Source organism: Oncorhynchus gorbuscha, unplaced genomic scaffold (assembly GCF_021184085.1).
Source record: "Oncorhynchus gorbuscha isolate QuinsamMale2020 ecotype Even-year unplaced genomic scaffold, OgorEven_v1.0 Un_scaffold_4042, whole genome shotgun sequence".
Taxonomy (NCBI): Eukaryota; Metazoa; Chordata; class Actinopteri; order Salmoniformes; family Salmonidae; genus Oncorhynchus; species Oncorhynchus gorbuscha.
The window spans coordinates 1-14,936 of record NW_025748154.1 but is presented as its reverse complement, the minus strand read 5'-3'; the positions used below and the strand labels follow the sequence as shown (position 1 = coordinate 14,936).

At 42.0% G+C, this 14,936-nt stretch overlaps 1 protein-coding gene across 1 annotated transcript; it reads left to right on the top strand.

Annotated features, from left to right (window-relative positions):
• The first annotated feature begins 1,721 nt into the window (after positions 1–1,721).
• Positions 1,722–3,961, top strand: LOC124028330 (forkhead box protein D1-like). The gene has a single exon (XM_046340436.1). It carries the CDS (start codon positions 1,837–1,839, stop codon positions 2,839–2,841), a length of 1,005 nt encoding a protein of 334 aa, XP_046196392.1. The 5' UTR covers positions 1,722–1,836; the 3' UTR covers positions 2,842–3,961.
• The last annotated feature ends 10,975 nt before the right edge of the window (positions 3,962–14,936 follow it).

The following is a 14,936-nucleotide window of genomic DNA, read 5'->3' as shown; positions in this document are numbered from 1 at the left end:
GCACTATACAGGGAATTGGGAGTCTCTGGCCAAAGGTAGTGCACTTTTGGGACTAAGGACCCATGGCTCTGGCCAAAGACTGTGCCCTGCTTTACTGGGAATAGGTAGCCATTTTGGACTGTTTTACTCCCCTTGTTTACTAGGCTTGACATTGGTGCTATCCAGTTTGTATGTTACATTAAGTTCAATTAATTTGAGTGATATATTATCTGTTCTGGTTTAGTTTATTATTATTGTTGTTTCTATTTGGTTGTTTCTGGACTGCCCTTAGCATTAACTGGCTGGATTAGAGATGAAGCAATTCCTTATCTTGACTGTTTCCTGTAAACAAATAAAAATAAACGTTTGTGTTAGTGTGTACTACACTTTTGGGTTTGGTGTGCATAAAATCCGTGTTAACATATCTTATTCGGTTTGTTTTCATTTCATCTCTCAACCCTCTGAATGTGTGTGTCTACGACTTGGCCTAGAATGAGGAATATGAATTGATGCGGAACCATATTCAAACTGATTTGTGCGAATTGCTTAAGGGATGTTTCTATGCTTAAATTAAATGCAATTAGTGGGACTTCAAAATGTATCAAAATAAGAAAGATGCAAGTTTAATATCAGACACTGCTGCAGCAGGATTGAATACATGCCCTGGCCTGTGCATTATTTTGTGCCTGTAGTGAAACGGCCCTTTTTTCTTTTGCCGATGTGTCTTTTTCAAATCAGAAAAGTGCATAATCCATTCTGAAATAATAACCACACAGTATTAGCCGTGTGCTCGGACACCCACTTGCGTTACCTGCGGGAAATATTGGAATTCTCATGAAGTATTTAGTATAGACCAGTTTTAAATTAAAATCTGTCTCCTGCTAGCTTGTCTTTCACACATGTATAAGTGGCCTAACCTAATCATAACATTTAGTTAAATCATATATGATTCGTTATAGCTGGCCATAAACTTAATGGAAAGAATGGCTAATACGTGATTTTTAATTGATTACACAATATAGAGCAAGCTAGTGTCTTATAATGTTTATGCATTACTGCAAAGAGACCACACGTAAAAGCACAGCGGTTGTGCGTGCTCTGGCACCGAAGTAATTTTGTCCTAGCTCACCAGTTCAGTGCTTCTTCATTCATTTTTCCTTTCAGAAAACAATACATGTTTAACCATATTTGACTCAAGTGAAATAAAAGCCATCATAAAAGGATGCTCTGGACCGAGAGCTGGGTAGGATTGGCATTTGTTGTGGGAGACCGATTCTATTCAAATCAAAGGCTGTAGGTATTCAGTAATGGTTTAACAAATGGGAGAACGGGATGTATTCTTGAGTCATGTTATCTGTTAAACGTGTCGAAGAAAACTGACAATAGTTCACCCATCAAATGATTACAATCACGCTTCTGATTTGAGTACAAAGTGCATTTGTATTGAGTGTATGACAGACAACACGCCCCGAAGACTGTGTCCTAATGTGCCATTGTGTGTTGGACATAAAGTTGTCTAATGGCTTTATTCCATACGTTAGTTCTCCCCAAGATCAAAAACACGTTTGTAGGCCCAATGATTGTTGTGACTGCTTGTGATGGATGTTTACGTTCGTAAGTCTTTGTCGTAATTATTTTCAGGACTGAAGAGGAAGAGCAGCAGGAGGAGGGGGGTGAAAAGTATTTTCGTGCAGCTGGGTTTTCTTTTTTTTTTTTTGTTAATGAAAAGCGAAAAGGCAGGAGGCAGGAGGCAGGAGGCAGGCCCGTCGCGTGTGTCGGCTCTGGCTGGTGTCCGACCCGAGGCTCATCATCTCGCCTGTTGGCGCATGCAGGTGGCACCGGACCCGCGAGAGGATTATGACCCTGGAAGGAGAGCTCGAACTCATGGAGAGGGCAGATGCCGACGTGGATGGAAAAGGGAACAAAGCTACCCGGAACGAGGGGTATGTATCTTTAACCAAAGAAGACGGGGCCGATTTGGAGCAGCAAGGCGCTGCGTCCTCGTCTCCAAAACAGCCAGCGAAGGATACGGAGGATGAGGGTGACTTTACGCCGAACTGTACAGAGAGAATCGCTGCCTCGGTGAAACCTCCGTACTCCTACATCGCTCTTATCACCATGGCAATCCTCCAGAGCCCGAAGAAAAGACTGACTCTCTCGGAGATATGTGACTTCATCAGCCAGCGCTTCCCGTATTACGGGGAGAGGTTCCCGGCGTGGCAGAACTCCATCCGTCACAACTTGTCCCTCAACGACTGCTTCGTCAAAATGCCCCGCGAGCCAGGTAACCCCGGGAAGGGGAACTACTGGACGTTAGACCCTATGTCGTCTCATATGTTCGAGAACGGGAGCTTCCTACGGCGGAGGAAACGTTTCAAACGGCAGAATTACCGGTTTGGAATGATGGACACCCGGTGCCCGCTCGAGCGCAGCAGCGTGCTCCCAGGATTTTCCTTCTACGGGACGAACGGAATAGGGCCGTGTCATTTTCAGGTACCCGGTTTGGAATTGTACCGTCACTTGGGCATCGAACATCATTCTGTTTCTAACCAAAGCATCCCACCAGTGAGCAACATCTTGCCCGCGCTCTCCTCACTTTTATCAAGGAATTCGAACGTTGTCCAAAAGACATTTCTTCCACATCCGTCTCTTAGCTTTGAGAATTTCGAAACGACGCGCCGCTCAGCCTCCACGGTGGCCCAAGCTTTGGTCCCCGGATCTTCATTTCTGTCCCCGGCCTCGCTCCATTCAATGGGCGCTCCGCATCTCTGGAGCTTTCATCCCGAGTACCACAAACTACGCGCTCTCCCCAACTCCAGCCGTATAGCAAATGAACTCTTGCAGCAACTTGGTGACAAATAGCTTAATCAATAGTGTTTTCTGTATTGACGAGGATTCATCAGGGAAAACCACCTTTCATATATTTGTATCTATTCAATTAAACAAATGCTTCAAATGGAAAAAAAAATGTTTTGAAGATGTGTCAATTGAGTCAACATTTTTAACAATGTTAGTGGCCAACCCCAAAAAATGTTTTGCAATGTAAATGTTTGAGGCCTATATTTTGTGTAAATAAGCACTTTATAATTAAATGTTTTCATTTGACATTTGGCAACATCATTAATTGTAATGTTGAAAACAACAAAAAAATCAAATTGAACAAGTCAGATTTATTATACAACTTCTCTTGATTCACTAACGCAGAACCTCTCCGAATTAGCCTAATCTCCCAAATGTGCCAATCTTGCCAGTGGCAAATGTAATCTCTATACTTTGACAATGTTATATTTTGCCTTATTTATCTTTAAGGCGAAGTGTGTTTTCCTACACTGTGGAATCAAAAACACACAAAATATTTGGAGCGCAAACAACGTGGAGCCCTGAAACATAAAACCACAAGTTTTCAATAGCCTTTTATTTTCAAAGGTGCCTGGTCTTATTTTTGTTAAAGTTGACAATATTTGGTTTGATTGACTGGCGTTATAATTTTACAAATTATCATTTGAAAATGTTTCATTCAGTAGCTTAATTTCTGCTACATTTGGCCATGCCTGCGTGGCAGAAAATATGAGCTTCACCTGCTTGGGCACGCGAGTGGAAACCGTTTAAATGTGACGACATCAGTGAGTTTATTTTATTTTACTCTTCGTGTCAACGATTTCCACATACATTACAAATATATATATATATTTGTAATGTATATGCAAGATCTCACAGTTCACACACACATCTGCCCATTCTTCATCTCTCGCTCGAGTTTCTCTGTATGCGCGTGTGTGTGTGAATCGGTGCGTGTCCTGCACCCCTACATGTGTTAGAAGGCATTCCACAGTCAAAACGAACGCCTTCGTATTATAAAGACCTACAGTTCCAAATCCGGCACGCTAAATAAGTTATGAAACATCTGCTTGTTCTGTAATGTTGCTACACGATTAACCAGACGCATCTAGAGAGATCCAGCCTACATTAAACATCACATTGTATATTATTGAGTGTAATGTGCAGTTGTTTACTTCAATGCAGCCTATATTTGTCTGTGTCTATAGATTCTGTGTGCTGTCTTGGACTTGGGCTATAGTGTTTACCATATGCCTGCCTCTCCATTTCAGAAAGACCCATGTCAGCATTACTACACAGGTTTAACACACTCATATTACTCACTTTAGTTGAAACCATCAGTGGATACAGCATAGGGATACTATTAATACATACATTTGTGGATGGGAGTCATTATTGAGTTTTGGGGATGGATGGACATGTGTTTTGGGGATGGATGGACATGTGTTTTGGAACATTTGATCTCCTGCTATAAATCCTAGTGTTATTGGATTGCTGAGCATCGGAACACACAATCTCTCCACTTTCCACCATTGGTCATCTCTTTGAGCAGTTTGTTTTTCCTGGCACACACCATCATATTGGGCTTTTAATCAATTATACCTTTTTCTCCTTCCCCCGTTCCCTTGCCTCTGTTGAACTGTTCTGTGTGTGTGTGTGTGTGTGTGTGTGTGTGTGTGTGTGTGTGTGTGTGTGTGTGTGTGTGTGTGTGTGTGTGTGTGTGTGTGTGTGTGTGTGTGTGTGTGTGTGTGTGTGTGTGTGTGTGTGTGTGTGTGTAGCACCCATGCGCCCCATTAAAACTCAACTCTGCACGGTGTTTTAAAGGCCCCTGTGCGCGCATGGCGGGCGATATGAAGGAGTGTGTATTTGGAAAAGGGGACCCCCCTCGTGGCAACAGATGACAGTGACATATAGCAGGAGTGCCACCCAGAAGGCCTATGAGCTCACACTTCAGCCATGCATCCACAGAGAATGAGAGAGATGAAGGGAGGAAGGGATAGATGGAGAGAGAGAGGGAGAGAGAGAGAAAGTGTGTGCACGGAGCTTCTGAGTTTCAGGAGAACAAGGATACAGATGATGGTGCCAGAAAGGAGTTTAGTAGAGGACAGGGAATCAAGTGAAGGAGAAAGAGATGTTTGAAAAATTGAAAATCTGAAGAGTAACAGAGAGAAAGAGAGTTTAATAATGGTGATGGTGGTGACAAAGAGTGGCTTTGATTTTACAGTCAGTTATTTACCCGGTTACTGAGAAATTACATCATAATTACCTATAATTACATTTGGATCTTTGTGTTTTACTGAAACAACCACTCCTATGTGCCGTTAAGTACCAGGTCGTTTAGAACTCTTTGAAGTAAGTGCAAAAATTCCATTCTTACCACAGAAGTGTAAATAGGGACTGTCAAGTAAAATCCTTCCATCCTATTCTGTTGAAATAACTTTGACCTGCAATGTACTTACCCCAGGACCTGTATTCAAAAAGCATCTCAGAATAGAAGTGCTGATCTAGGATCAGGTCCCCCTTGTCCATATAATCGTATTCATTATGATATAAAAGGTGTGTTGCAACGGCAAAACTGATCCTAAATCAGCACTCAGAGACATTTTACGAATATGGTCCCAGATTCTTTTCTATTACTATTAGAGATGTGATGCACCGAATGTTTCCAATTATCTCATAGCTAGAAATAGGACCACAACAAAAGCAGGAAAAAATAAAAGTCCAAATAGCCCTATTTTCTCTGCTATGTTTAGTCTCGCTACGTGATGTCAGAGAAGACAGCCAGCTGTCATGACTTCACCCTCACTCACCCCTTAACCGATCCAACACATATCAATCTCTGTGTGTGCACGCGCACATACACATCTCTACAACACATCAGTCACAAACCCCAGTTTCCAGGTCAACAAACAGCACCAGCCATTTACTTCTTAGAGGAAAGACAGATTGACAGAACTGTAGGAAAGAAAAATGTAGGAAAAAACCCCAGATACTACCCAGGTCTAGTGTGATTTGTAGATGGAGGGGTATTTAGTTAGGATTAGCCTCTGATAGAAAAAACTGTTGACTTGGTGTTAGAAACACACACACAACTATGCTGCTCTCCTTGTGCCACCTTGGTGTACGAGGCAGGGTGGACCGGTGTGTGTGTTGTGTGTCTGCTTCTCTTTCCTACTGCTCCTCACTTCCATCTTCTCTCTTCTCTCCTTGTCTCCTGCTTATCTTTCTATCCAAACTCACCTTCTTTTCTTTCCTTCCTTCCTTCTCACTCTCTCTCTCTCTCTCTCTCTCTCTCTCCTCTGCCAGTCTGCCCTCCTGTTGTAGTTCCTATCTGTATTCTAGGTCTATGCCACCCAGCCATCTGTGTAGTAAATATGCTGTTCCTCCTGCCCAGTGCTAGGTAGCTCACTGTGTTGGTGGTCCCTGGTGTAAGCTGCATCCTCCTCCTCTCCTGTTCCTTTTTTTTATATAGCAAACACAAAATGGTTCCTAATTCTCTGCTGCTGAAGGGTTGTTATTTGTGGCTTTTGGCTGGGGCAGCAGAGCCAGGCTTTTAATTAGAACAAGCTGCTGGATCTCCAGTTGTCTTTTCTTCCTTCGTGGCCTGAAGGACTCTCGCTCCAGATCTGGAATAGTACAGAACAATTCATTAGGTTCTCAGACACTTAGGGTGGTTGTGATCCGCCTGGGTGGAACCTGTTGATGTATGAGACCGAGTCCACACTTTATTTGGATCATCCAGATAGTCCCTCTGTCGATGCTCTAGAGGTTGTCTTACTATCAACAAACTATCCGTTGATAAGCAACTGCTTGCCAAGGTTAGGTTTAGAATAAGGATTAGGGTAAGGGTTAGGTTTAGAATAAGGATTAGGGTAAGGGTTAGGTTTAGAATAAGGATTAAGGTAAGGGTTAGGTTTAGAATAAGGATTAGGGTAAGGGTTAGGTTTAGAATAAGGATTAGGGTAAGGGTTAGGTTTAGAATAAGGATTAGGTAAGGGTTAGGTTTAGAATAAGGATTAGGGTAAGGGTTAGGTTTAGAATAAGGATTAGGTAAGGGTTAGGTTTAGAATAAGGATTAGGTAAGGGTTAGGTTTAGAATAAGGATTAGGGTAAGGGTTAGGTTTAGAATAAGGATTAGGGTAAGGGTTAAGTTTAGGGTTAGGATAAGGGTTAAGGTTAGAGCTAGGTTTAGGGTTAGTAGATAGCTAGTCTGTAGACTATCAGTTACATTTCAACTATCCAAATAAAGTGTTACCAAGATTGAAGCAGGCTAGTGGTGGTCTCCTGTGCCTAGGGTTATGGGTTAGAACGAGGGAGGGAAGGAGGGAGAGAGAGGGGGGGGTGAAAATCTAAATAAAGAGTTTCTCACAGTATGTTCCGGAGCGTTTGGGGGCTGGACAGACTGCGCTGTGCTGTGTGTCATCCTACAGCCCATAAATTCATAAATATACCCCTGCCATCCATACCTCTCGCTTTCTCCTCTCCCTGCTCTGTGTCCAGCTCTGCCTCCAGTGCTCATAAAACCAGGGCTGACAGGTGCTGGAGACCCAAAGCAGGACTGAGGGAGAGAGAGAGAAGGAAAAGGAGTGCTTTTACAGTGTTTTAATTGTAGACGCTACAGTGGAGTGTGCGTTCAGACAGGGCAACACAGTGCTACAGATCTAGGATCAGCTTCACTCCCAAGTCCTAACCTGACCTAAGACTAGACTGACCTAAGACTAGCATTTACAGCACAGGGCAACTTAGACCTATTCCTGGAAGCCAACACACCTCAATACCTGAACCACATTTCCTCAACCCTGAGGGGGAGAGGTAGGGGGAGAAAGGGCAAGTCAGCCAGTCCAGTGGGGGAGGAAACGACAGTGTCAATGGTAGCTTTGTTATTTTAGAGGAGGACTCGTTACTCCCACCCTCTCCTCCTTCCCCCCTTCCCCAGCCTATTGGGTCCAGCCAGTTACACAGATGGGAGCAGGGGGATTGCTAGGATGTTTTCCGGGGTCGTATTGACGATCCCACATACCGCACTGCCAGACCACCCTGGTGGAATTATTATTTGGTCTAGTAAACGTGCATGAAGAGTGTCTCTCTCTCTCTCTCTCTCCAATGTTCAGATTATATTCACTGATAGTTCACAGCTGCCACACCACTCATTTAGCTACAGTAGGCCTAGCATCATTAGCTACAGTAGGCCTAGCATCATTAGCTACAGTAGGCCTAGCATCATTAGCTACAGTAGGCCTAGCATCATTAGCTACAGTAGGCCTAGCATCATTAGCTACAGTAGGCCTAGCATCATTAGCTACAGTAGGCCTAGCATCATTAGCTACAGTAGGCCTAGCATCATTAGCTACAGTAGGCCTAGCATCATTAGCTACAGTAGGCCTAGCATCATTAGCTACAGTAGGCCTAGCATCATTAGCTACAGTAGGCCTAGCATCATTAGTTACAGTAGGCCTAATTAGAGGCATCATTTTTGGCATCATTTTTGGAATACAGAATGCATTGCTGGTACTTGTATTTGTGTAATGACCGATGCTGGAGATGAGAAGCAGGTACGGGAGTCAACATTTATGATGATGATGATCCGGCTGAGGCCCGACGTGGGATGGGCACCTTCTGAGCCAACCCGGGGCAAGAACCTCTCGAGCCAGCTAGGGCAGCCTAAAGAGCTTGCTTAGGCATCCCGGTTCCATCGGTGGCAGGCCCGATGTCACCACCAACCGAACGCCAGCACTCCCGATGCTTTGTATGATGGCTTCAGCATTCTGTAACTACCGACGCTGGAGATGAGAAGCAGGAACGGGGAGTCAACATTTACTCAGGTACAGACAGGTAACAAAACAGGAACAGCGTCAGCACACGGGTAAACAACGACAAACGACAATTCATGTTGAAGTAGGGAACAGAGCGGGAACCAGACAGATACAGTATATGGGAAGTAATGACAGAGGTGATTGAGTCCAGGTGAGTCCAATAATCACTGATGCGTGGAAGGCAAGTGTGCGTAATGATGGTGACAGGAATGCGTAATGCTGGGGAGCCTGGCACCTTCGAGTGCCAGGGAGGGGAGCAGGGGCAGGCATGACAATTTGTATTTATTATGGATCCCCATTACTCTTCCTGGGGTCCAGCAAAATTAAGGCAGTTTATAAAATTTTTAAAACATGACAATACATTCACAGATTTCACAACACACTGTGTACTCTAAGGCCCCTGTTCCACCACTACCACATATCTACAGTACTAAATCCATGTGTATGTGTGTGTATAGTGCGTATGTTATCGTGTGTGTGTACATGTGTGTTACGAATCCCTTTTGGCCCGACAGTCTAGGGGGGATGGTAATGAGACCCGTAACATAACTCATGCAAATTATAATTGTGACAAAGTAAAAGTGAGAACGAAATAACCACGACTACTGAAATCTACCGTCAAACTCAGGGTTTATTAATAAACACACGGTAATGGGGGAGCAGGAAAAGGGGCTGAGCTGGACCCAAGGAAAGAAACATTAAGTATTCAAAAAAAACCTAAGCTAGACTAGCCTACTTTAACAACAGCTAACTAACCAAAAATACAGTGGGTGGTCCGCATAGTTCTAACTAGTGTATTTAACAAAGTCTACCTACAGGTAGTGTATGCCCATGGGCGACTTGTCTTGGTTTCCCCTTTTCCCACCAGCAATCAAACACAAACACCATAACCAAAACAATACTCACAGGTGATGACAAAGTGCTATGGAGGTGCTCAAACAAAAGAGAGGTCAATACACAACGAGAGAGTGAAACACAGAGACCTACAGACATGGCATTTACAGAGAGATTGAACTCAAGAGCAAACTACTGACAGGGCTTTTAAACCAAGGGAAAGGAACTGTGATTGGGTAAGAAACAGGAAGAGGTGTGTCTTCTGATTGATGATTGGATTGGTGACTGATTGGGGAGTGATGGTTTTCACCAGTGAGGAGAGAAGGAGAGAAAACAGAACACAGGATACACACACACACACACACACACACACACACACACACACACACACACACACACACACACACACACACACACACACACACACACACACACACACACACACACACAGGATACACACACAGGATACTGGTATCCGTAACAATGTGTCTGTACCTATGTTTCTGTTGCTTCACAATGGTAATATAATGGACCTGTATGTACAATGTTGTAATAAACTGGACCTGTATGTATAGCGTAGTAATATAATGGACCTGTATGTACAGCGTAGTAATATAATGGACCTGTATGTATAGCGTAGTAATATAATGGACCTGTATGTACAGCGTAGTAATATAATGGACCTGTATGTATAGCGTAGTAATATAATGGACCTGTATGTACAGCGTAGTAATATAATGGACCTGTATGTATAGCGTAGTAATATAATGGACCTGTATGTACAGCGTAGTAATATAATGGACCTGTATGTACAGTATGTAGTAATATAATGGACCTGTATGTATAGCGTAGTAATATAATGGACCTGTATGTACAGCGTAGTAATATAATGGACCTGTATGTACAGCGTAGTAATATAATGGACCTGTATGTACAATGTTGTAATATAATGGACCTGTATGTACAGAATGGTAATATACTGGACCTGTATGTACAGCGTGGTAATATAATGGACCTGTATGTACAGAATGGTAATATACTGGACCTGTATGTACAGCGTGGTAATAAACTGGACCTGTATGTACAGCGTAGTAATATAATGGACCTGTATGTACAGAATGGTAATATACTGGACCTGTATGTACAGCGTGGTAATAAACTGGATCTGTATGTACAGCGTAGTAATAAACTGGACCTGTATGTACAGCGTAGTAATATAAGGGACCTGTATGTACAGCGTAGTAATATAATGGACCTGTATGTACAGCTGGACCTATGTACAGCGTAGTAATATAACTGGACCTGTATGTACAGCGTAGTAATATAATGGACCTGTATGTATAGCGTAGTAATATAAATGGACCTGTATGTACAGCGTAGTAATATAATGGACCTGTATGTACAGCGTAGTAATATAATGGACCTGTATGTACAGCGTAGTAATAAACTGGACCTGTATGTACAGCGTAGTAATATAATGGACCTGTATGTACAGCGTAGTAATATAATGGACCTGTATGTATAGCGTAGTAATATAATGGACCTGTATGTACAGAATGGTAATATACTGGACCTGTATGTACAGCGTGGTAATATAATGGACCTGTATGTACAGAATGGTAATATACTGGACCTGTATGTACAGCGTGGTAATAAACTGGACCTGTAATGTACAGCGTAGTAATATAATGGACCTGTATGTACAGAATGGTAATATACTGGACCTGTATGTACAGCGTGGTAATAAACTGGATCTGTATGTACAGCGTGGTAATATAATGGACCTGTATGTATAGCGTAGTAATATAATGGACCTGTATGTACAGCGTAGTAATATAATGGACCAGTAGGTACAGCGTGGTAATAAAAATGAACCTGTATGTATAGCGTAGTAATATAATGGACCTGTATGTATAGCGTGGTAATATAATGGACCTGTATGTACAGCGTAGTAATATAATGGACCAGTAGGTACAGCGTGGTAATAAAATGAACCTGTATGTATAGCGTAGTAATATAATTGACCTGTATGTACAGTGTAGTAATATAATGGACCAGTATGTACAGCGTGGTAATAAAATGAACCTGTATGTATAGCGTAGTAATATAATGGACCTGTATGTATAGCGTAGTAATATAATGGACCTGTATGTATAGCGTAGTAATATAATGGACCTGTATGTACAGTGTGGTAATATACTGGACCAGTATGTACAGGGTGGTAATAAACTGGACCTGTATGTATAGCGTGGTAATATAATGGACATGTATGTACAGCGTGGTAATATACTGGACCTGTATGTACAGCGTGGTAATAAGTTGGACCTGTATGTACAGCGTGGTAATATAATGGACCTGTATGTACAGCGTGGTAATATAATGGACCTGTATGTACAGCATGGTAATATAATGGACCTGTATGTACAGCGTGGTAATATAATGGACCTGTATGTACAGCATGTGTGTAACTTAGACCATAAAGCAACTTTGCAGCACATTTCAACAAACACAAAGTTGTCATAAAGGGCAGATATTTAAAACACGCTATATAGTTGACAGATGGGCCTCAGATTATAAGAAGTGTTGCTACATTATAAAAAGTGTTGCTACATTATAAGAAGTGTTGCTACATTATAAGAAGTGTTGCTACATTATAAGAAGTGTTGCTACATTATAAGAAGTGTTGATACATCATAAAAAGTGTTGCTACATTATAAGAAGTGTTGCTACATTATAAGAAGTGTTGCTACATTATAAGAAGTGTTGCTACATTATAAGAAGTGTTGCTACATTATAAGAAGTGTTGCTACATCATAAAAAGTGTTGCTACATTATAAAAAGAGTTGCTACATTATAAGAAGTGTTGCTACATCATAAAAAAGTGTCGCTACATTATAAGAAGAGTTGCTACATTATAAGAAGTGTTGCTACATTATAAGATGTGTTGCTACATCATAAAAAGTGTTGCTACATTATAAGAAGTGTTGCTACATTATAAGAAGTGTTGATACATCATAAAAAGTGTTGCTACATTATAAGAAGTGTTGCTACATTATAAGAAGTGTTGCTACATTATAAAAAGAGTTGCTACATTATAAGAAGTGTTGCTACATCATAAAAAGTGTTACTACATTATAAGAAGTGTTGCTACATCATAAAAAGTGTTGCTACATTATAAGAAGTGTTGCTACATCATAAAAAGTGTTGCTACATTATAAAAAGTGTCGCTACATTATAAGAAGAGTTGCTACATTATAAGAAGTGTTGCTACATTATAAGATGTGTTGCTACATCATAAAAAGTGTTGCTACATTATAAGAAGTGTTGCGACATTATAAGAAGTGTTGCTACATCATAAAAAGTGTTGCTACATTACAAGTGTTACTACATTATAAGAAGAGTTGCTACATCATAAAAAGTGTAGCTACATTATAAGAAGAGTTGCTACATTCTAAGTCACGCAGAACTCCCCCACGCACCGCCAATCCATCTGTCAATCAAAAGTCATGACTAGGAATCTCACACACACACACACACACACACACACACACACACACACACACACACACACACACACACACACACACACACACACACACACACACACACACACACACACACACACACACACACACACTCACACACACACACACACACACACACACACACACACACACACACACACACACACACACACACACACACACACACACACACACACACACACACACACACACACACACACACACACACACACACACACACACAACCCTGAAATGAAACCACTTGCACCACATTGTAATTTGACTCATGTGATTATAACCCTGCTACAAGTCTGGTCTCCATATGGTCATTCAATACAAATCCATTCAGGCTCTTATGTCTTTCAACTCGGCTCATGTGTTGTGTTTTGTGAAAGAGTCAGGCTTTTCTCTCTCTCTCTCGTTTCCCCTTTTCTTGTATTTCCGAGTTTGTGAAGTGCATCCCAGCTCTGTCTGGTTGCTGACTGACAGTGGTCTACTTAGCTGAGTTTTTGCTGTGCTTGAGTAAAGCAGTGCAAGACTAAGGCTCAGAGCCTGTATTGAGCCTGTACAGATGACTCAAGACTCATTTTCAATCATTATGAAGTGGGCTGTCATTTATATAATGTATCACAGACTCCATACGTTTTATTTACATCATATTTACATTTACATTTACATCAGCAGATGTCACAAAGTGCTGTACAGAAACCCAGCCCTAAAACCCCGATCAGCAAGCAATGCAGATGTAGAAGCACGGTGGCTATTAAATAGTCTGAAGTTTTTCCTAGCCACCATTCATCTAACGCTTTCAACTTTGCTTTGTGGAGGTCTGTTCTCTTCCCTGGTTAGTCACTCAAAAGGGGATGGAAAGGTGTTGTTTTACAGCCCTTTTATACAGCCGGAGCAGAAACAACACCCCATTACGAGGCCAACGTGAATAAAACCAATAGCACCCTATAACCAAGAACGTTACCACATATAACCTTTAATAGTTACAGGTAACACACACTTCTATGGTGTGTGTGTGTGTGTGTGTGTGTGTGTGTGTGTGTGTGTGTGTGTGTGTGTGTGTGTGTGTGTGTGTGTGTGTGTGTGTGTGTGTGTGTGTGTGTGTGTGTGTGTGTGAGATGTGTGTGTAATGTGTGTTTGTGTGTGTAGAGAGATGAATAGGGATAGTGTATGGGGTTAGAGGGTAATCCATGAGGTTTTATTTTCTCTGCATACCGGTTGAACTAAATCTCATTATGAGTACAAGTTATTTATTGGGTTGTTTCAGCCAACAGTGAGAAACATGTGGAATCGAAAAATGTTTTATAAATAAAGTTATTAACCTTGTCTCAATGCATGCCAGAGCCTTTGTAAGGGCCGCTGCCCTGCACACACACACACACACACACACACACACACACACACACACACACACACACACACACACACACACACACACACACACACACACACACACACACACACACACACACACACACACACACACACACACACACACACACACACACACACACTGACCGTTTTGTTTTATAAATTGCACGATAGCCAGGACCATCAAAACAGAGATTGTTTTTTTTTATCATTGAAAAGTGCAATTACAATCTAATGCTGTTACAGGCCACTTCTTTTTCCTGTTAGGCTTTATTTGATTAATTTTGGCTGCAGCTTTCATCCTGGGTTTACAAGGCGAAGAGCCCTGAACCACCCATGTAGAGCATGTTAAACACAGGGTTCACTCCACTGTAAGATACGTCAACAGCTAGACAGCAGAATGCAGACACATGGGTATGTGTGGTGACTGGGCAGGACAGAGTGAATATTGTGATCATCCTTGATGATTACAGTATCGATAGTCCTGTTCTTCTAAAGTGTATCACATCTATCCCCATGGCAAACACATTCCCCCTCTTCATCACCATCATGTCTATCCCCATGGTAC

Excerpts from the sequence above, each read along its gene's own strand:
- LOC124028330 (XM_046340436.1), top strand. The coding sequence starts at position 1,837 with ATGACCCTGGAAGGAGAGCTCGAACTCATGGAGAGGGCAGATGCCGAC.